The following is a 21,724-nucleotide window of genomic DNA, read 5'->3' as shown; positions in this document are numbered from 1 at the left end:
AGGGTTTGCGGGAAAGATGTAGGTTTCAGCTACCTCACATTTATTCATTATGAAGGCCCACCGCTGGCATGTTCTTCCAGCTAGGAGGGCTGAGCTGTACATGTACCCCGGTTTTAAAAGTTAAGCACAGCACAAAGATAGATTTCAAAAGTATTTATTTTCAAAAACTTCATAAAAAACTATTTTACAAATAAAAAGCATACTCAAAATGTTGAGAAATATTAGAATTTAACATCATATGCTACAAAATTCTAAACGTATTTAAATAGTATTAAATGCTGGTCCTTAACGGCAAAAAACAACATTCTGGCAAACATCACTAGTATTCCTGTTGGTGAATTTCAACATGCAAAAACCTTGGGCACATCCAGCTTGTAAACTGCTAAACGTCTCCGGTCATTATGGAAATAAACTCTTCTTGATTTACTAAAGTAGAAAGAACAAAAAAAAAAAATTGATTAAAGTGACTCTTTAAAACTATGATTATTCTAATAATATATATATATATATATATATATATATATAGTCCTGATGAAAGTCTACAATAAATAGACTGAAATGTTGATTGGAAAACTGGAGTTTCTCGAGTAGTTATTTAAAGAAGTCCCTGGAGTGCCGGTAACTATTTTTGGATATTGTATGATTTGCTGTTACAGCTACTTGGCACCGGGCAGAAAAAGTGGTTATTGGAAGTGCAATTGTTAATTTTGGACTTATATATATATATATATATATATATACACACACATACACACACACACACACACACACACACACACAAGCTAAATACTTGGTATGGCCACCCTTTGTCAAGAATTTAAAAGCAAATCCATCGCGATACACACATAGTGATCGCAGAAAGACTTACAAGTCCAACTAATCAACCCTTTTTTAATTACTTTTTCCCTTATTAACACTTTAACACATAGCAATCTTCCTTGACTTCCTGTACCTCTTCTGCTGGAAGTCTAATCCTGGAACCATATGAAAAGTAGAATTTTCTCATAAATGTTCCACTGTAGCTTCCACTATATAACATTGGGGGATATTGTGGATGAATCATAATAAAACATTGCATTCAACTGCTCCTAAAGTAATAACTCAGCGAGTTCACCCTCGAAGCACCCTACACAAAAAGTATCCCACTGAACTTACTTTCACCATCACCATCTTTATCGAATTCTTCAATCATGGCCCGAAGTTCTTCGTCAGTCATGTTTTCTCCAAGCTCTCGTGCAACTCGGCGTAGATTCCTCAAACTTATCTTTCCTGAATCATCATCATCAAATAATTTAAAGGCCTTCAGCATCTCTTCTTGTGGATCACGGTCTAGTATTAAGTCAGTAACTAAACAGAAAATAAAATATTAAGGTTTGAGCATGTGGGTCAACCTATTTCCTAAAATATGTAATTTGTTAGTACCAAATATTTATTTCACAATACATTTCTATGCCATATTGTAAAATAACATTATTAGACATTAGATTAATGCAATGACAACTCAGTTGCTCTCCGGGACAGGGTGTATATTTTTTTAAACTACCCAAGTGAATGAAGATCGTCCATTAATTCCTTTGTGACTAAGTGACAGGAGCTTTTTTGCTTGATCAAGGACAGATAGGGCGAAAACCAGTAAAAAAAAATATATATGCAGTTTTAATTAAAAGTAGAGTAGAATACCTGCATACTATTTTTTTTTTACACTTTTTTTTATTGGAGATCTCATTGAGGTCTGACTTTAAAATAAATAAATAAATAAATAATGTAAATCATGAAGAGGTGGAAACATTGTTTCTCCCTCTTTTCACTTTGATCCCTGTTGCTTCAGATGACAGCAGCGATGCTAGCTCCTGCTGATGGAGGAGACCCCAATGAAAGGGCACTTACCAACTTCATTAAAATCGTCAAATGAAATTTTGCCTGTTGTGTCACCATCATAATCTTTTAGTATCTTTAAGACGTCGGCTTTTTTAACATCAAATCCCAGGGCTCTCATTGCTACCTGCGTGAGAAAGAAAAAAAAAAATACTTAAAAAGAACACATACTTCCCCAAAACTTTTATTCAATGCCACAGCTGTTGCACTAGTCCCCTTACGCCACATGCTATTTTACCACCAATTACAAGCTATATCCCAAAACATATGAATATATATTTTGCCCTAATGAAAATATGTATTCATATCGGCTCAAAAAAAATATTTGGATTGAATCGAGCGTGCTCGGACAAATTGGGCTTTCATATAGCTAAACAATATTCATCAGATCAATCCCTGAACATAATATAGATACAGTATATAAATCGGGCTATATGTGGATATGTGCGTGGAGTCTGCTACCCCACTCCAGCAGCCTATGATTAAGTGTCTGTGGATACGAAACATGTAAGGTATTTTCTGTTTTCATCCCCTTTTCTGATGTCTTGAGGTTAAGCAGTGCAAATTATTTACTACCGCGGCATCCATTTATTTCTACTGCAGGTGGGTTTTCCGCCTTGAGTGAAGAGGCTTTGGATTTCTTTTCCAGTATATGCGCTGGCAAGCGCGGTTGGAACGCCATCATAAACTCCAGGGTTAAAGTGACTTTTATTGCTATTATTTCATATTTAGCTTACTTGATCAGCACTCATTCACATTTGGCAACCATTCAAGAGCAGTAGCGATCACAGCAATCCACTGTAGCTCGAAGAATGAATGGATGACTGATTTTTGGCAAGAAGTTAATACAACAGTATTTATGAAGTCGCAATAGTTATGTCCATATAAATCCAAGGTAGTGAAATTAGTTTTTTTTTTAAGTTATCCATCTATTTCAACCATGGACATGAGATTAGGACATTCTTAGAAAACGGGTGTATATCGCTTTTACCGCATGTGAATATTTATTGTGAACACAATGAAAACACCAGAGTAATTTGTTTTTCATTCCATGATATATCGAACCTTCTTACACAGTAGACAATGTCGCTGGAGAGACAAAAATAGACACAATCAGGCGCTGTATCCCAAGCTGATTGTTCTAATAGCAGTCACTGACATGGGAGGTCCCATTAGATGTGTAGAGGAAGCAGCTGGAAAGGGAAACCTCAATTTCTTCACAAAGAAGACCAATATACTATTGAAAACTGACCCAGCCCTGCAATAATATCCAGACACTTTACCTTAAGTTCATGATAATCTATGGCTTTATCTTTGTCTGTATCAAATAACTCAAAAGCATCTTTGATTTCTTGTTTCTGTTCCTCGGTCAACTCTTTTCGTTTCTTCTTTTTTAATTTGTCAACAGCCAATTCAGTCCTGCAAGAAAGATAACCGGTTAGTTCTAATCACTGAATATTCATCCAATATTGTAAACATGCAATTTGCGTTGCACATCGCACAGACGCCCCCTGGCAGGCCCTGCTAGACACCAGGGAGTCTGGGGGTGCATTGGTAAGTCTGGGGGATTGGCATATCTAGGGAGCAGAGTGGCATATCAGGGGGGACAGAGGGGAATATCATATCCGCTGAAGATATTTTAAGGGATATATGGTGTTATTTCTAAAGAGCAATATCTTTGTAAAGTTTAAAAAAGTGGTCATACTACCAGTGGAGGCCAGCCGCAACCCTCCCCTGCTGCCTGATCGCTCCATGAGAGCGACAGTGCAGCGTTAACCCCTTCAATGCCACAATTGTGTATGACACATTCGTGGCATTGCAGGGGTTAACATTTGTCCCCACAAAGATGTTCCAAAGAGGAGATGGAGGCAGAATGACCACATCTGGAAATCATAAAACGGTACTTGTACTTATTGCCCAATAACAGCAAAAAAAAAAAACCATAAAAACATTGGGTATTTCTAAACTCAGGACAAATAGTAGAATCTCTTTAGCTACTTTTTTTACTTCCTTTTGTAGGTGAGAAAGATTTTTCAAAGAAAAGTCATAAAAGGTGTTTTTTTTTTCAAATTTTCACCATGTTTATTATTTTTTTTATAGTAAATAAGATGATATAACATGTGTGGGTACACTAAATGGGTGAGGAGAAAACTACAGCTGAACACAAGCACCTGTCCTTAAGGGGTTAAACATGCACGGCATAGGTAAACGGCTGCCCTGGATACAGAACAGATACCAGGAATAACTACTCTCTAGCCAGCAGTCTTAACTGAACAGATCCTAAACTTGTAGTAAGAGACATCAGAAGAGAAAGTCCGTAAAATCCTACAAAAAGGGGGAGTGATAGCAGAACTCTAAGCAGACAGAAAGAGAGCGACAGGTCAACACACAGAAATAAACAGCTAACTGCAATAGGGTTTCCCCATCATGTCATCAGGTCGGGTGCTACCGGACTCATTCCTTTATCCCATTCTGCTCCAATCGGGGGAAGCTTAAACCCAGACTGTTGTCGTGCCTTTAGGCCGGGAATCTGCTGTATGCGGGATGCTTTTATTGTGCCTGGGCAACCGTGGCCACCAGCTGCTGGTGGCAGTCTAGAAAACAGTCCATCAGTACGATCAAGCCTGGCTGAGGTGATCCACCTTCTATTACAACAGTAAACCAGCAGATCCCCAACCTATGCGCTAGACATATGCCACGATCGCACACCATAAGCAGATCAAGGCCTAAGCAGCTCACACAAGACATGCGACTGTATTACTGTGACATACAAGTGACCCCGAAGGCTACCGACCGACAGACAGACAGACACACACACCGACCTTGCAGCCAAACTCATCGCGCTCTTCCGGCCGCTCTCACTCCTCGCAATCCACACAACGGAAAACATTCAAGTCACATACAGTTAGCCCCGCCTGGTAAACAACCAAGCGCTCAGGCGATTGGTTAAGTTCACGACCACGCCCCTTAGCAACGAGACCGGCTTGAAGGCAGTCGCACACTCTGATTGGAAGAGTAAGCCTTTCGACGTCACGGCAGGAGAGAATGTCTTCTTTGTATCCATCCTCTGGAAGGTTACGCTGGAGGGGCGTGCCCTCAGCAGGAGGGGCTAATATGTATGGAGCGTGTATATAAACAAAAAGAGCGGCAATGTAGTGTGTCGCTATTGGTGAATTCCAGCTGTTCTTAATGTCGTACCTTTTGCGCACCTTCTCTGGATGGTCCTCTCCCTCCAGTCACAGTGTTGTCCTGCATGTGACGCTAGCCACTGATTTCCCTGGTGGTACGCTGACATCCTAACTGGTTGCTGAAATGTCTTGCAGAGACTTTGGAAAGTTACTTTTTTTTTTTAACAAGAACACCTGTTTTTACCTTATTTATTTAGTTTTAGGGTCATTCCTGAGTTTCAGTAATATTTCAGTCCCTCAGAGTTTAGACGTTAGACGTTTTTTTAAATACCTTGGTATGTATGCTATAATGAATACAAATTATTGCATTCAAAAAAATCATAAAAGTATGTATTATTTCTATCTTAAACCAAGCATTTTGTCATGTTGACAATAAAATAATAAAATGCAAAACGTCTTTAATTTTTGGCAACAATGTAAGTATTTATTTGGGTTTCTTGTGAAAAATAATTAGAAAAAGACCTTGTGAGGTCGAAAAATTGTTCTTTGTCTCAGTAAATCTGCCTGACGTTGGAACTCGAGTGCCTGGAGCCTTTATTTATCAATTGGATTTACTGGGGAACTGGCCCTTCCTGGCACAGTTAAGCACCTGGGTTCTCTTGGAGTGTGCGGATTCCTCATTCTGGTTGTTCATTATACCTCATGAGGCATCAAAGCTTTAAAATATATATTTGGATTATCCCACCTCTAATGGACTGCACATTCATTTTGTGTTGGGTATTTTGCAATTAACTTTATTGCTAAAGTGTTGCAATTTTTTATTTTATTTTTTTTACAAACTTTAGGCACTTCCATGGGGCCACTATGCCACGCTATGTATGCATGTGTCCAAACATACAACCGTATGGCATGTTTATCATTGCCTATTTTTGTATGATTGATAATTTTTTGTTCTGGTGTGGCTCCGAGTTAGATCAGATCCAATTAGATCAAGTGATTACACGTGTGAGTTCTTTTTTGGATGTCCGTGTTTAAGAAGCATGGCACACCAGGCTATACCTTTTAGTTAAATCTACCAATGGTAATTACTATCTCACACACCATGAGCTGCCATTTATCAGTTCTTAAGCAATCTTTTTCTCAAGTTTTACAGGTATTACAGATCTGAGACAACACTAGGGTGAAGTACAAATACAGATGTATCAAAGATTTTGTATTTACTAAAGTTCTCCACAAAGCTTGGATGAGTGCCAATATAAAAAAAACTGACACTAGGTTCTTGTTCCCTATAAAATTACATACAACTTATAAGGCTATCTACCAAATTATCAGGTCCAACTGGAACATCATTAGCTGTGATAATTCTTTACCTACATTTTTTCATGATTATTCCTGCTTAGACATTTACAAGATATACTCATCAACGTTCACCCTGTTCGATGTTATTAAAACTCCAAGAAATCCCACATGACACAACCTTGGCTCTGTTCTTTATTTACAATGTGTGACAAGTACCCAAATGATTCCTGTTACCCATTTTTCTCATCCACACAGCAGGGAACAATATAAAATCCAACCCTACTTGTATGACGGAACGTGTCATTTTAAAATCTTGTCCTATTTTGAAAAAAATCAATTTGACAGTTAACAGGGAGCGTATGCATGGACATCACTCAGCTATGACAGCTGCCTATAGAAATAGGCTCACAGATAAGCCAGTTGCTAAACATTCATTACATCATGTCCACTGTTTTAGTGCTCCCTCATGTCGTGATGTCATGTCATAACACCATTCTCTCACCGCTGAGGTCACACCCACTGCAAGGGGACACTAATGTGAAGTTTGCTAGTAACTAATAACTGTAATCCCACCCCAGGACCACTGGGGACTACAGCAAATGGTAGGAAGAAACAGGATGTATTAGACGTTAATAGCTCCCATAATAAGCAAGTTCCTAAACATAGGGTATTTATTATGAATTTACGCACTACTAAATAGTTATTCTGAAGTCTTGCCGTCAGCTAATTTATATAAGCTTTCGCGGTAAGGCCCTAGGTCAATGTGCAAGCTTTACCTCAACAATTAAATTGCAGGGATGTTTGTGAACACCAGGTGGCATCCCAACCCCCAGAAAAAAAAAATATTTACTTACTAGAAACATATGTTGCATTTTTTTTAATCATCCTGGTGCATGTAGAAGGAGTGCCACTGTTGGTCGATCACTTCTTTCCATAAGTGTCAGACTGTGTGGGCTCTGTGGTCCAAAAAATATATTGCATGGGTAAAGTGTGTCACTTTAACCCCTTAAGGACCGGGCTCATTTTTCGTTTTGTACCCTGTGGGACCGAGGCTGTTTTGACACTTTTGTGGTGCTTGTGTTCAGCTGTAATTTTCTCCTCACCCATTTAGTGTACCCACATAAGTTATATATTGTTTTTTTCAGGACAAGATGGGCTTTCTTCAGATACCATTATTTTGATTGTATCATCTTATTTACTATAAAAAAAATAAAAAAAACATGGTGAAAAATTGAAAAAAAAAACAAATTTTATGACTTATTTGAAAAATCTTTTACTCACCTAAAAAAGCAAGTAAAAAAACTAGCTAACTAGATTCTACTACTTGTCCTGAGTTTAGAAATACCCAATGTTTCTTAGTTTTTTTTGCTGTTTTTTGTAAGTTATAGGGCAATAAGTACAAGCAGTGTTTTATTATTTCCAAATCTTTTTTAACAAATCTGGTCAGTCTGCCTCCATCTCCTCTTTGGAATATCTTTGAAGCCGGTTAACTCATTTTAACCCATTCAAACCATATATTTTTGAAAACTAGACAACCCAGGGTATTCCAAATGCTGTTATTTTAACCCTTTCCATGCACCAATTATAGAACTACACTTTGTCAAACTTTGTAATAGTAATTTTTTTATTTTTTTTCCCCCACACAAATTGTACTTTAGTTATAGATATACAGGTCCTGGTATATGTCACTGTCAAACAACCCCCCAATATGTGTTCAGGAACATCTCCTGAGTACAGTGATACCCCACATGTATGGGTTTGTCAGATTGTTTGGCTGGTAAAAGGCTACTTTTGGGGCATGCGTAATCCAGGTGGTCATTTGGTCATTCTGCCTCCATCTCCTCTTTGGAATATCTTTGAAGCGGGTTAACTCAATTTAACCCATTCAAACCATATATTTTTGAAAACTAGACACCCCAGGGCATTCCAAATGCTGTTATTTTAACCCCTATCATGCACCAATTATAGAACTACACTTTGTCAAACTTTGTAATAGTAATTTTTTTTTTTCACACAAATTGTACTTTAGTTATAGATATACAGGTTCTGGTATATGTCACTGTCAAACAACACGCCAATGTGTGTTCAGGAACATCTCCTGAGTGCAGTGATACCCCACACGCATGGGTTTGTCGTGTTGTTTGAGATTTAAAATGCCACATTTGGGAAGTGTGCTTTTTTTCTCCATTTTGGTCAGTCTGTACCTATGCCCTATCTTTGAGCTCGGCCACTCCAATTTACCCCATCAGCCATTTTTTTTTATATATTAGACACCCCTTGGGTATTTGAAGTGCTTTTATTTTAACTCTTTGTTGAGATTTTTGAGAAATTTTAGCACTTGCTCAAAATAATAAACTTTATTTTATTTTTTAATATTTTTTTTATACATTTTGCTGGTACTGGATGGTTCATCAAGTGACATCACTGCATAATTATTTTTAAATGTTAGCACATTTTTTATTTTTATTTTTGAATATTTTACTAATCACATAGTGATTAGAAAGCTGGGTTCCATTGACTTGCTTGGTTGAATGCAGTACCTGTATTCAACCTGCAAGTGGAGCCAGAGTTCTCTAGAGGGTCTGGAGACCGTCTAGCGAACTCTTTCTTCTTTATTGTTTTTTTTCCCGGGCCGCCGCCATCTTGCTGATGGCGAAGATCACTGGCAGCTGCGGCTGTGACCGCTCTCCGGAGCAGTCACAGCCCATCCAAAGGTAAGTGTTTGGTGTCGCTGGATGCCTCCTGATCGAGGCATTCCAGCGACACCATTTAAGTTTAGGAGGCGATAAACGCTTTTAAAACGGGCGTCCGCCGCCATACAATGTATGGCGGCTGTTGACGCCCCGGGGAGGGGCCAGACATGGCCCCCGATGCCGATCTCGGCGTTACTGAATGCCTCGACATCGAGGCATTACAGTAACGCCGTTTAAGCGAAGAAAGTGATCGTTGATCACTTTCTAAGCTTATTTAATTTTTTGACGGTTCAGGACCGTCAAAGGTCATTTAGTGACCTTCTTGTCATGAGGGTCCTGAACCGGCAAAGGTCGCGAAAGGGTTAAAAGGTTTGTGCAGAAGTGTTCCAATGTTGACCTTGTTACACTAAAAAATGTGTAGAAAAACATAATCGAAGCATTCCAAACATACTCTGCATGATTGGACTCAACGTGACTTTTTTTCTACTAATACATCTTTGGAGTATTCCTACGCATATAAACAGAAAAACATTCATAGATGGGATAAAAGCAAATTAAATTTATTGTCATGTACGTTGTGGCAAAACACGTAAGCAGCACAAAGATAAAAATCAGTGCATGTGACAATGCAACTTTCGTCTTTGCCTCTGTACAAAATACATTCTTAAGTCAGTTTCTGTTTTACAGAATTGGCTCATGGAAAAATCTTAAACACAACAAACTTATTTTAATGTATATGGTATATACAAATATATTCTGTTTTAAATACTTTATATAAAACATTGCCAATGGCCATATTACAGTACTTCACAACTAATATGCTGTTCAGGTTAATGACAGGCCAACAACTATGGCCACATTTGGTGACATGATGATAAGTTAATAACATATTTGTTTTTCTTTATATATTTATATATATATATATATATATATATATATATATATATATATATATATATTAATTGAATTAGGATCTTAATAATCAGCGGCTATGTTTACTGGGAATGATCAGAACTGTGGCCTATAATAAGTGTAGATTACATATGCCTGAAACGGATCATTCCCAAGGGAAGAAGTGCCAAGACAAGAAGTTGTTTAAAACTAAAGGGTCTGAGGTCTACATGTAAAGTTATTGGTTCTACCACATGCAGGAGCTGGCAGAACAGTCGTTATCGGACATCAAATTTGTTGTTTCTTAAGTTTAGCTGTAACTTGGCTAAGTAGTGTATGGATACTTTCATACATTAAGCACTAACAGTCCACAGTAAAATAAAAAGGGAGTTTCAATAAGTTACAAAGTACATTTGTCTACATACATTTTGAGGTACAATAGGTATGAATACATCCTGTCCAGTAGAACTTAACAGTCTAAGTAGTAGTGGTTAAACAATTTTAGTAGCACAACAAAAATGCTTTGATTTCATAGCTCACTTGTAAATTAAAGGGACAGTCAAGTAACCAAAATTATTTTCTAATGTGCCTCCTGCACAAGTGATGTAGAACAGGCTGCTACTGCTCCCATCTACTGGGGTGCTAAAGCATGTTGTTTAGCTTGGAAAAAGTATGTGAACCCTTAGGCTAATCACTTCAACAATACCTAATTGGAGACCAAATCTGAAGTCCAATCAATGAAACAGGACTGGAGATGTGTTTTACAGCTACTTTGAAATAAGAAAACATTTTGAGTTTGCTATTTGCAAGAAGCATCTACTCATGTGAACCACGGCTCACAAAAAAACCAAACATCCCAGAATGTTGATTTTCATAAAGCTGGAAAGGGTTACAAAGTAATCTGAACAAGTTTACATATTCATCAGTCCACGCTTAGATAAATTGTTTATAAATGGACACAATTTAGTACTGTGGCTACTCTCCCTAGATGTGGGCGCCTAAACGTTGTTCAGCAGGTCTTATCCGCAGCTACCGGAAGCGTTTGTTTGAGGTTATTGCTGCCAAAGAAGGTTCGACAAGTTATTAAATCCAAGGGTTCAGTTGTAGATGAGATCTACTTTTTCTTGCCACTGTAGGTATAATTTTTACTTAAAGATGAATGAAGTAGTCCTTCAATGTGAATTTTAATGTTATAAAGGATAAAACATGGGATCTTTCATTAAACCTGCAAATGCCTCATCTTAGCCTAGAGCCAACATGGTTCCAGACGCCAAGGCTGAAAGATTTCGGCGAAATAAAAAACAAAACAAACAAAAAAAAAACACGAATATTTTAAGGTGATAAATGTTTGTGACTTGACTCATGGTTGCATTCACTTTGCAGGGAATTAATGTGAGATTTTAGTTGAACTTTTAAAGTACTGGCCTTGGCCCTTTGTAAAAGCTCAGAACACAGCATTTACCATGAACACAGGTGGTCAATTAATTGACTTTAGTATTTCACCAAATGTAAGCATACTTTGTCATTTAATGCATAGAAACATATTTGGCATTCCTCGTGGGCTCCATTTTTTTTTGTGCTGCCCGTAAGTAGAATATACTTATAGGTGTATATAATGACTGCTATTGATGAGTATTGGGCAGGTTATATTTTCATCTTGTACATCTTCCAAACAAGGTATTTAAATCATACTTAGGGAGCTCTAAGCGCAAACACTACTATGGTGCTTTGGACTTTGAATTAAAAGTATTGTACCACCGAGGAGTGTTTGCTGGTGATTTCAACTTCTGTTAGAAAAATGTTTTTGGCGTACTCACATGATATATATTTTTGTACAACCACAATGATGCATTTGAACAAATCAAAGGTTTGGGTTTTTAAATAGAGTATATACTATATATATATTTGTATTTTATATCTTTATTTTTACTTTTGTTTGTTTTTGATATAAAAAGTATAATCTTGAATTGCTAACCTCCCAAATAAAAAATATTGGGTTCTGCCTTTTAGGATATATTGTAGAATATATGTCTCAGGAATGGTAGAGGCGAGTCAAAAAGCTGACCTACTAAAACACAAGGAAATATTACACAAACCTGTCTTTTGTAGCTCAACATTTTAAATAATTATAATAAATTATATATATAATAATGTTTAAAAATGTAACAGATATTTAACAATAGCAAAATACAAGAAAAGTGGTTGTCTTTCACAATGTAATCAATTTTGTTACATATATCTGTAAGCATGAAGAAACAGAGGATAGGAATCCATATAAAAAAGTCACTTGTTCTACTCAGTAACACACTGAATATGTGCAAATACTAAAGTCAGCAGAAAAGCAGCAATTTATCTCCCACTTCAATGAACTGCAGTTAGGTGAGAAGAGGAGCAGGGCAGGAGCCGTCACACAGCGTGAACACACACAAACACTATACGCCAGCAGCAGCCACAATCCACGGGCTTTCCGCTAACCATCTCTTCTGGATGGAAGTTGTTTTTCAAACAACCATAGGTTGGCTGTTGCCAGGCAATGCTATACACATTTATTCAACTTAAAAATAAATACTGGAATAAGAAGAAAAAAATGTAAGCAAACATGGGAATTTACATTTAACCCTACGTAGTTTACACACAACTTACATTTACACTTCGTGTTTTGTTTGGTTTAACTGATGTTTGCATAGCATTTTTTTTTTCTTTTGTATGGTTCCAAATGGCGCGACAAATAAGTCACCTCCTAGAATTGGTTACCCGTAAAGCCAGTCCTGCAAATGACCTGACAGCGCAAGTTGATACTTTGTGACACACTCCAGCATTAGCTATATAGTTGGAGGCCAAATGGTGAAGCCTTTCTGCCCCAAAGGTGTTGAAATGGCCCGGGAGCACTTTCTCCACAAGACCCATATCTACCAGTCCTTTGAGACGCTCGCAAGACCTGACATAGTCACTGATGTTGCTGTAAGGAAGCCAGTCGATCACGGAGCCATCATATACCACATCTCCACTGAAGAGAATCTTTCGGTCTCTGTCATGCAGGCAAATACTGCCCCTTGAGTGACCAGGCATATGCATTACAGTAAGTTGTCTGTCACCAAGGCTGATAATATCACCTGTAAAACAAAAGAAAAAAATGTGTTGTCTCCAAATCAATGACATAAACAGGACATCTTGTGCAGGCAAAAAAAAAAAAAAAAAAAATGTTGACAAGATTTCTCAAATTCTATTTTTTTTTCACTTGTTGAAATACATTTACAAGAAAACAAATAAAAAAAAAAAAGCATTAATGCAAGTCTTAAAAAACCCAACAGGGCCCAGAAGCTATGACTTACAAATAAAGTCACTACTGGCTCCTAAATTCTGACTATATCATTCGTAAGTATGATGATCACGCAGAGCATCAGCTAGTGATTTAGCGACCCTGACATGATAGTAATGAAACTATTTCTTGTTTTCAGGGGTGAAAACCAGTGCCAAAATGCTTTCATGTTAAACACCTTTAACCCAAAGTATCGTCATTAGTCCAGCTGTTACATGGATAGAATTTGATAGCACATATCTAGTCTCCCCACGTTTTGTTTGCTGTAAAAAAAAAAAAAAAAAAAATGAAATCGCAAACCCCGTTTGGTCCTAATATTAAAGCAAGAATGACCGACCTCGTAATGCTAAAATTCCTACTCAATTTAAAAGTCATCTTGATGAAATATACTTCAACTGTTTCCCGTTTGATCCCACTCTGAGAGCACCCCCCTAAGGCTGCCAGGATAAGGGCAGTAGCCACTGGGATGTGGGGGGGAAAAAAAAAAAGTTTCTTGGTGAAATGCCACTAAGAGCGGTGGTACACAAGTAAACAAACACTGTGTACATTGCTTGCTGCCATTTAACCCCTTAAGGACCAGGCGTTTTTTTGTTTGTTTGTTTGTTTTTTTTAACACTTTGGGACCAAAGCTGCGGTGCTCGTGTTCAGCTGTAATTTTCTCCTCACCCAGTTATATATTTTTTTCAGGACAAGAAGGGCTTTCTTCAGATACCTTTTTAATGATCATATCATCTAAATTTCCTATATAAAAATAATAAAATGATGAAAATTTGAAGAAAAAAAAACAAACAAAAAAAAAACCTCACTTTTACTCATCCAAAAAAAGCTAATGAAGAAAAACCTGCTAAATAGATTCTACTATTTGCAAAGTGCGCATTTTTGAACTTGGAACTTTAACATCTGGTCCTACTGCCCTTATGTCCTAAATGGGCCATCTTTGAAGCCAGTTAATTCAATTTATTTCAAATGGCGGTAGTTTAACCCTTTCCATGCACTAATTTTACCACCAGCCTTTGTCAAAATTTGTGGTAGTAATTTTTTTAAAAATTTTTATCACACAAATTGTATTTCAGATATGAATTAACAGGTCCTGGTATATATTGCTGTCAAACAACACCCCAATATATGTTCAGCAACATCTACTGATTACAGTGATACAACCCCTGTATGGGTTTGTCTGGTGTTTGGGGCTAAAAGGCCACATTTGGGATGTGCCCCCCCCAATTTTGGTCAATCTGTGTCTTTGAACCCGGCCACTCCAATTTACCTCATCAAACCATTCATTTTTTAAATTAGACACCACTTGCGTTTTGAAATGCTTTTATTTTAACTCTTTCCATGTCAAGATTTTTGGGAAGATACAGCGCAAATTTTAGCAATTGCCCATAATAAACTTTTTTTTTACTTTATTTATTTTATAATTTTTGGACTTTTTTTCACATTTTGCTGGAACTGGATGGTTCCGCTGATGGTGACATCACTGCATAAATATTTTTACGTGTTACTACATTTTATTTTTTAGCTATTTTTATTTTTTTTAAAAAAAATATTTTACTAATCACATTGTTACTAGAAAGCTGGGCTCCATTGACCTGCATGGTTGAATGCAGTACCCGATGACACCCCGGGAAGGGCCCAGACTTGGCCGATAATGCCGATCTTCATTTAAGCGAAGAAAGTGATCGTAGATCCCTTTCTAAGCTTGTTTAATGAAATGACGGGCCATTCACGTCATTGGTCGCTACCTGACCGTTTTTGCGTATTCGTATTCGTCTTTGAATATTAAGGGGTTAACTGAACAAGTGGCAGAGGAGGCTCATTCACCAATTTGTTCAATGATTACAGAATGTAGATAAGAATCAGACAATTATATAATTTCATACTACAATTTGCTTTCTCACTGCTCCATTTAATTAAGTCTTTTTTTTTGGCTCAGAAACACCAATACCATCTTTTTAATGCATCCTAGAAGTCCTGTACTTGTGCTATTGATTTGGATTCTGATTGGATGAAGTAATGTTTACTGGAGTTGTATTTGTAATCATGGCTTACTAATAACCTTTTTATCTGGGAAATCAAAGCTCATATGATGATGTCTTAAAATTTAAGGCACATAAACAGAATATGTTTTACTGATTTATGCACTAAAGGCACCGGATTGGAAATGTGGTATCTCATTAATGTTGAAAACATTTAGCTGCCAAAAGCTGTAATGTGTAATGTTCTGTGAGATGAACACTAAGTGATCCCATGATGAATCAGCTACAGATGTTTTCACTGTATTGGTTTTCAGGAAACTGTTTTAAGGCATTGATAATGGGTCATAATATTTAGCACAAAACATGCAAAATGCATACCACTTTCTTTGATGATACTGCTTTAACCCCTTCGTGACAAAGGCTGATTTTACTTTTTGTACCCTTCGTGACAATGGCCGTTTTAACATTTCTGCGCTGCTCGCGTTTAGTTGTAATTTTCTTCTTTCCCGTTTACAGAACCCACACACATTAGATATTGTTTTTTTCAGGACAAGAAGGGCTTTCTTTAGATGACATTGTTTTGATTGTATCATATTATTTACTATTAAAAAAAGTATAAAATATGGTGAAAAATTTAGAAAAAAAAGACTTTCTAACTTTTAGTTGAAAAATCTTTTACTCATCTATAAAAGGTAATGAAAAAACCTGCTAAATGGATTCTACTATTTGTCCTGAGTTTAGAAATACCCAATGTTTTTATGTTTTTTTGCTTTTTTCTACACATTATGGGGCAAAAAGTACAGGTAGCGTTTTGCTATTTCAAAGCCTTTTTTTCCAAATCTGGTAATTCTTCCCCCCATGTGCCATTTCGGGTATCTTTGATGCCGGCCAATGCAATTTACCCCATCAAGTCATATATTTTTGAAAACTAGACAGCCCAGGGTATTCCAAGTGCTAGTATTTTAACTCTTTCCATGCACCATATCTACCACCAGTTTGTCAAACTTTGCGGTAGTCATTTTTTTGCATTTGTTTTGTCACACACATTTTACTTCAGGTATGAATTAAAAAGTTCTCGTATATGTCACTATCACAAAACACCCCAATATGTGTTCAGCAACATCTCCTGAGCGCAGTGATACCCCACATGAATGATTTTGCCTGGCTGTTTGGGGGCAAAAGGGCCACATTTGGAGCGTGCACATTTTTCAATGTGGAACTTTGGCATTTGGGGATCCACTGCCCATGCCCTATTTGGTACATCTTTGAGCCGGGCCATTTCAGTGTGCCCAATAAAGCCATATATTTTTGAAAACTAGACACCCCAGGGTATTTTAAATGCTGGTATTTTAACTCTTTGCATGCACACATTTTACCACCAGCATTTTTTCAAAGTTTGCAGTAGTATTTTTGTGTGTGTATTTTTCCCACACACACCTACTTTATGTATGAATTTACAGCTCCTGGTATATGCCGCTGTCACACGACACCCCAATATGTGTTCAGCAACATGTCCTGAGTACAGTGATACCCCACATGCATGGGTTTGTCATTTTTGGGGGGAACTAAAAGGCCACATTTGGTACGTGTGCATTTTTCTAATTGGAAATTAGATGTGTGGCCATCCTTCCCCCCGTGTTATTTGGGACATTGTTAAATCCGGCTAATTCAATTTACCCCATCAAATCATACATTTTTTAAAAGTAGACACCCCATGGGCATTTAATATGCCAGTATTTTAACTCTTTCCATGCGAGAATTGTTTTAAGCTAATGTGCTAATTTTAGGACTTGCTCACAAAAATATATTTTTTATATATATATTTTAATTTTTTTTTGCCTTTTTTAAAACATTTTTAAGATTTTTTCAACTTGAAGGTTCCCCTGATAGTGACATCAGAGGGAAATTATTTTTACATTTTACTGGTTTTTTACTATTTTTTTTCTAATGATTAATAATTTTATTTTATTTTTAATTTATATTTTTCTAATCACACTGTGATTAGAAAGCTGAGCTCCATTGACTTGCATGGTTGAATACAGTACCTATATTCAACCTGCAAGTGGAGCCAGAGTTCTCTAGAGGGTCAGGAGACCGTCTAGCGAACTTTTTCGTCTTTATTATTTTTTTTCCCGGGTCGCCGCCATCTTGCTGATGGCGAAGATCACCGGCAGCTGCGGCTGTGACCGCTCTCCGGAGCGGTCACAGCCCATCCAAAGGTAAGTGTTTGGTGTCGCTGGATGCCTCCTGATCGAGGCATTCCAGCGACACCATTTAAGTTTAGGAGGTGATCGTTGATAGCCTCCTAAACGCTTTAAAAAAAAAATAAAAATAAAAAAAAAATCTATCACGGATCGATTTTTTTTTACCCGTTTTAACAAATGACGGTCCTGGCACGTCATTTGTCGTTAACGACATGTTTTTCCGTGATGTGCCCGGACCGGCAATTGTCATCAAGGGGTTAAAGGAAGAGTTGTCTACACTATATATTAGGAATGTATTTTCTCTCATCAGCTTCTGCTACAGAGGTGCTTGGCTGGCCCTGTATAATGCATAGTGAAATCAGTGGGTCTCCTCAGGAGGAGAAACCTGCCAGAGTTGGTGATTTATAATGAATAGTGAAGTGAGGGAGCTGTAACCACAGCTCTCCCGTTAGTCGACAGAATGGAGCTGACTGGAAGGCAGTATATAACATGCAGGGAGATTATTCTTATTTATTGTTTTATATAACGCTATCCCATTCCGCAGCACGCTGTACCGTAAGCAGAAGGGACAAAACAAGTAGTATGACTTACAACAGGTGAGGAGGGCCCTGCTCAAATGATCTTACAATCTAGAGGGAGTTAGGGTGTATTACACAATGTTTTTAGCCAAACGCATCTCCTCCACGGCATTTTTCTAAGAAGGGGGCAAATGCATAGGGACAGATTCTGCAGAATTCCCCCCATGCATTTTCAAAACTGAGAACATGAAAATTTAAAGTGCCCATTAAAGTGCATATGATGGCTGGAGTATCCCTTTAACTAACGATTATTGCGGTGCAATGCAATAACAACAAAGCCCGCTGGTGCTTCTATGATAGAGCACCGGAAGTTCATGTGATACCGTGCTCAGTCATAGAAGCCCCGGCGGAAGTGGGGGATGTCTCAGGGCAGATTCAAGGCTCTGGGGGGCCCTGGGCAAACAATATAATAGTGGGCCCCCCCTCCTGTCCTGTAGTGGGGGGGCAGGTGCTGTATTGGGGGGGCAGTTGGCTTGTAGGGGGGGGGCCCACTACCCCTGTTCCCACTTTTAGCAAAAATATACCTAAAACGATGATAAAATGTAAAACTGTACATCAATAGTTTCAATGAGTTAACATAAAAACTGTGTAAATGACAAGTTCATCTTAACTCCAGAGACACAGTGGGTGCATCAATTAAGAATTCTGGAGAAGGAACATTTTAGTAGGCAGTTTTATTATTTTTTAAGAGCCAAGAAGGGATGCAGCTATAGATTCAATATAGGGAAAAGAAAAAATGTTGGTGCGCTAAGCTAGTCTCAGGCTCAAATAATACAAATGTGTGATACGAGGCCTACCAAACAGGTAGCTGTACACTGTATACAAAAAACAAAAACTGTCTGCACTTCTTACCCTAATAAAGTTAGCAACAAATATATAAACATAATATAAATTAGAGGTTTTGGTTATATGAATTGGCCAAAGCATAATTAAGCTCACCCGCCACGTCAAGGCACACTCTCAATAGGGTGAGATCCTACTCTCACCTCCTACATAGTGGGCACACAAAGCAGTTTATACTGCTACCAAAACCAAATTAATGTGTTGGGGGAGGTGCAATTAAACCTCCTCCCCATTAACCCCTGGACAGCAAGCTGCAACCAGACTGATGAGGAGCCAACAACCTCAAATATGTGCACATATGTAGGAGGTGAGCGTAGGTTCTCACCCTATTGAGAGTGTGCCTTGACGTGGCGGGTGAGCTTAATTATGCTTTGACCTATTCATATAACCAAAACCTCTCATTTATATTATGTTTATATATTTGTTGCCAACTTTATTAGGGTAAGAAGCGCAGACAGTTTGTTTTTTGTATAGATTCAATATAGAAGAACTAACTAGGCAACAACCGAGCAGAGTTCAAGGCAACACCTGACAGCTGCTCAGGGTAGCCACTGCCTGCACTTCACTACCAGGCATCGCAGCGTTTCACAAGCAGTTCTGGAGACTCTATATAGTAAAGTGCCACGGTGCATGCATTCTTCTATAGTAGGGCTATCTGTAGCAGTAAACTGTCTCTTTAGTAGAAAAGGAAGGTTGGAGTGGTGAGAGTTGACATCCTACGGGATAAATCACACCCAAAATACACAAAGTCCCTGATGACCTGAAGACGTACTACGTGTCTGTTTTATACACACCAAGACTTCTCTGATCATTTTAAGGGGCAGACCCTGGGAACTACTCTTGCAAAAAGGGCTACGCCGGACCCAAGGATTATATAAATTCTGGGCCACTTCTTAAAGTCACCTCACTGATTCAACTACATGTTGTGCTCTGCTGACGCAACCCGTTCCGAGAGATGCTCACTGGAGTTGGCCCTTCATGATAAATAGAAGCCAGTGACTCCCAGCCAGTGGCTACGTGCTGGAGTACGCAGAATGGTCAGCTCAGATATAATCAATGAATTCACCCGGTCATTTTAAGACGGTACGAGCAAGCCACCGGTGCACCACCATCACTCAAACAACGCAAGTTTGGAAAATATATTATTTATCGATTTCTATAGCACCATTGTTGCGCTGTACAATAGGATATAGTCAAGGATTTGAATAGAATTCATCTTCATTGTAAATCTTCCTGAACAGGAATTCCTATGAAATACTCAATCTAGAACCCCATTACCACTAGGATTGGTATACCGCGCCCTCTTCTTACTTCTTTCACACTTACAAAAGGGTACAGCCTTTGCAGCGCTTTTGTTTTGGTGGTCCATATATCGTCTATAGTGGAATGCGTATTATGGACATATATTATGTAAGGAAGCATGAAGTACTATAAATTTCTGGCCCGGTATATTATATATATACCAAACATTTCAAACTCATAACCATACCCGGGAACTTTCTAGATAAGTTGACCCTGAGAATTTTGAAATATTAACCCTTTAATAGCCCATTGCGAAGATTCTATGTAGTGACTCGCCAAACGGCTCTAATACCTCATGGAAACCTTGACTTGTCATTATTTAAAGATGCACGTAATTGAGTCTGCATTCAAGCAGGGATATCTACCATAGCATAGCAATATCAAAAGCACCAATTGGGAGGCTTATGTACGATGGCAGCATTAACCATTTCGGTTAACTGTTCATATGACGGTTTCAGTATTTCTTTGGCAAACATCTATATCACCAAAAGGGTTAAAAGGGCATAAGCACAGGTAGGTTAATCTTCTGGCCTGGATCCCTGAGGATGCTGGGCCCTGCGGTAATGGAACGTGCGGCACACCACACAGAGGGCCAGCTTTTCTGCCAAGACAGTGGCCAAGTGCAAGACACCCTCTCCCAGCAGCCATTATTACCCATAATGAGCACACAGGGTCACCTCATTTACCATCTTCCAGGACGTGCGTGGGTTTCACCGCCTGCACCTTGAACTGACTGGCACTCCAGCCCGGGGTTGGCGGCTTCACCACCTCACTGTCCGACAGCCAAGTCACCGTCTCGAAGTTATCCCCGCGGGCCAGGGCTTCGGCCTCCAGCCGGTGTACCGCCACCTGCCCGAACTGGTGCAGCCCACCTGCATGATCAAAGTGAACATGAGTCGCCACAGCCATGAGGGGCCGGCGGCCGGATCCTCCTTCCCGGCCGTTTGGAAGTAGTCCTGACGAGCACAGGTACTCCGGCAGACTCCGCAACCCGAGCCCGGTGTCAATCACTAGGTCCTGATGGGAGCCGCGAACCAGCCAGATGTTGGCTCTGTTGCCGGACTCGTAGTAGCGCTCCTGGATCCAGTACACGCCGTCTCCCAGAGCCTTGTGCGCGTACCAATCCAGCGCGGCCATGGCGGAGGACGGGCACAGCGGACCGTAAGTCTTCAGGTCCAAAGCGCCTGTTGCAGGGACACTTAGGCGATCAACCCTTCAGGCAGCGCCCACACATCCGTCACCTGAGTGAGTCTTCAGAACCCGTTTCAGCCAATAGCAGAACGGGAAGAGGCGCGTCACTGTCCTTTTCACCAATCAGAAAGGCGTAACTGTACCAAGGCGCTTGTTTTCCCACCCTCCTTGCGTGTGAGTGTAAACAAGCATGCGTTGCAATGCCTCGGTGTACGGTGTGCTGCGGCGTGGAAGAACCGTGTGTGCTGGTTGAGAGTCACTGCATACCGCCACACAGGCCCACGGCAGGATGTGTGTTTATAGCCATGGCGAGGGGATAGGGCTTATGTGACTGTGGCCTGTTGATAGCTGTTAATAGAATAAAACTATAAGAAGCAAAATAATACGGTTTATATAAACAGTTTCATTTATAAACCCCATTT

The 21,724-nt window shown here is 39.0% G+C and overlaps 2 protein-coding genes across 2 annotated transcripts; both read right to left on the bottom strand.

Annotated features, from left to right (window-relative positions):
- Positions 1-382: 382 nt before the first annotated feature.
- Positions 383-4,714, bottom strand: LOC149303045 (centrin-3-like). The gene is made up of 5 exons (XM_089481846.1): positions 4,698-4,714; positions 3,159-3,294; positions 1,888-2,002; positions 1,156-1,347; positions 383-426 (listed from the first exon to the last, which is right to left on the bottom strand). Exons 1-5 carry the CDS (start codon positions 4,712-4,714, stop codon positions 383-385), a joined length of 504 nt encoding a protein of 167 aa, XP_089337972.1.
- Positions 4,715-12,619: 7,905 nt separating this feature from the next.
- LOC149303044 (acyl-coenzyme A thioesterase MBLAC2-like) lies at positions 12,620-21,248 on the bottom strand. The gene is made up of 2 exons (XM_089481810.1): positions 20,798-21,248; positions 12,620-12,999 (listed from the first exon to the last, which is right to left on the bottom strand). The coding sequence occupies exons 1-2, from the start codon at positions 21,246-21,248 to the stop codon at positions 12,620-12,622; spliced, it is 831 nt and encodes a 276-aa protein (XP_089337936.1).
- Positions 21,249-21,724: the final 476 nt, after the last annotated feature.

The sequence above is a fragment of the Sceloporus occidentalis genome, unplaced genomic scaffold (genome assembly GCF_023333645.1).
Source record: "Sceloporus occidentalis isolate IW3139 unplaced genomic scaffold, rSceOcc1.0.p SCAF_16, whole genome shotgun sequence".
Classification (NCBI taxonomy): Eukaryota; Metazoa; Chordata; class Lepidosauria; order Squamata; family Phrynosomatidae; genus Sceloporus; species Sceloporus occidentalis.
The sequence above is the reverse complement of the archived record's forward strand: the minus strand, read 5'-3'. Positions and strand labels throughout refer to the sequence as shown.

What these genes read in the sequence shown, in the direction of transcription:
- LOC149303045 (XM_089481846.1), bottom strand. An exon ending in TAGATTATCATGAACTTAAG is followed by an intron (nt 2,003 to 3,158) that starts GTAAAGTGTCTG and finishes TTTCTCACGCAG; the next exon opens with GTAGCAATGAGAGCCCTGGG. An exon ending in TAAAGATGGTGATGGTGAAA is followed by an intron (nt 427 to 1,155) that starts GTAAGTTCAGTG and finishes TTTCTACTTTAG; the next exon opens with TAAATCAAGAAGAGTTTATT.
- LOC149303044 (XM_089481810.1), bottom strand. Translation starts at nt 21,248, where the DNA reads ATGGCCGCGCTGGATTGGTACGCGCACAAGGCTCTGGGAGACGGCGTG. An exon ending in CACGCACGTCCTGGAAGATG is followed by an intron (nt 13,000 to 20,797) that starts GTAAATGAGGTG and finishes TTTGTTTTACAG; the next exon opens with GTGATATTATCAGCCTTGGT.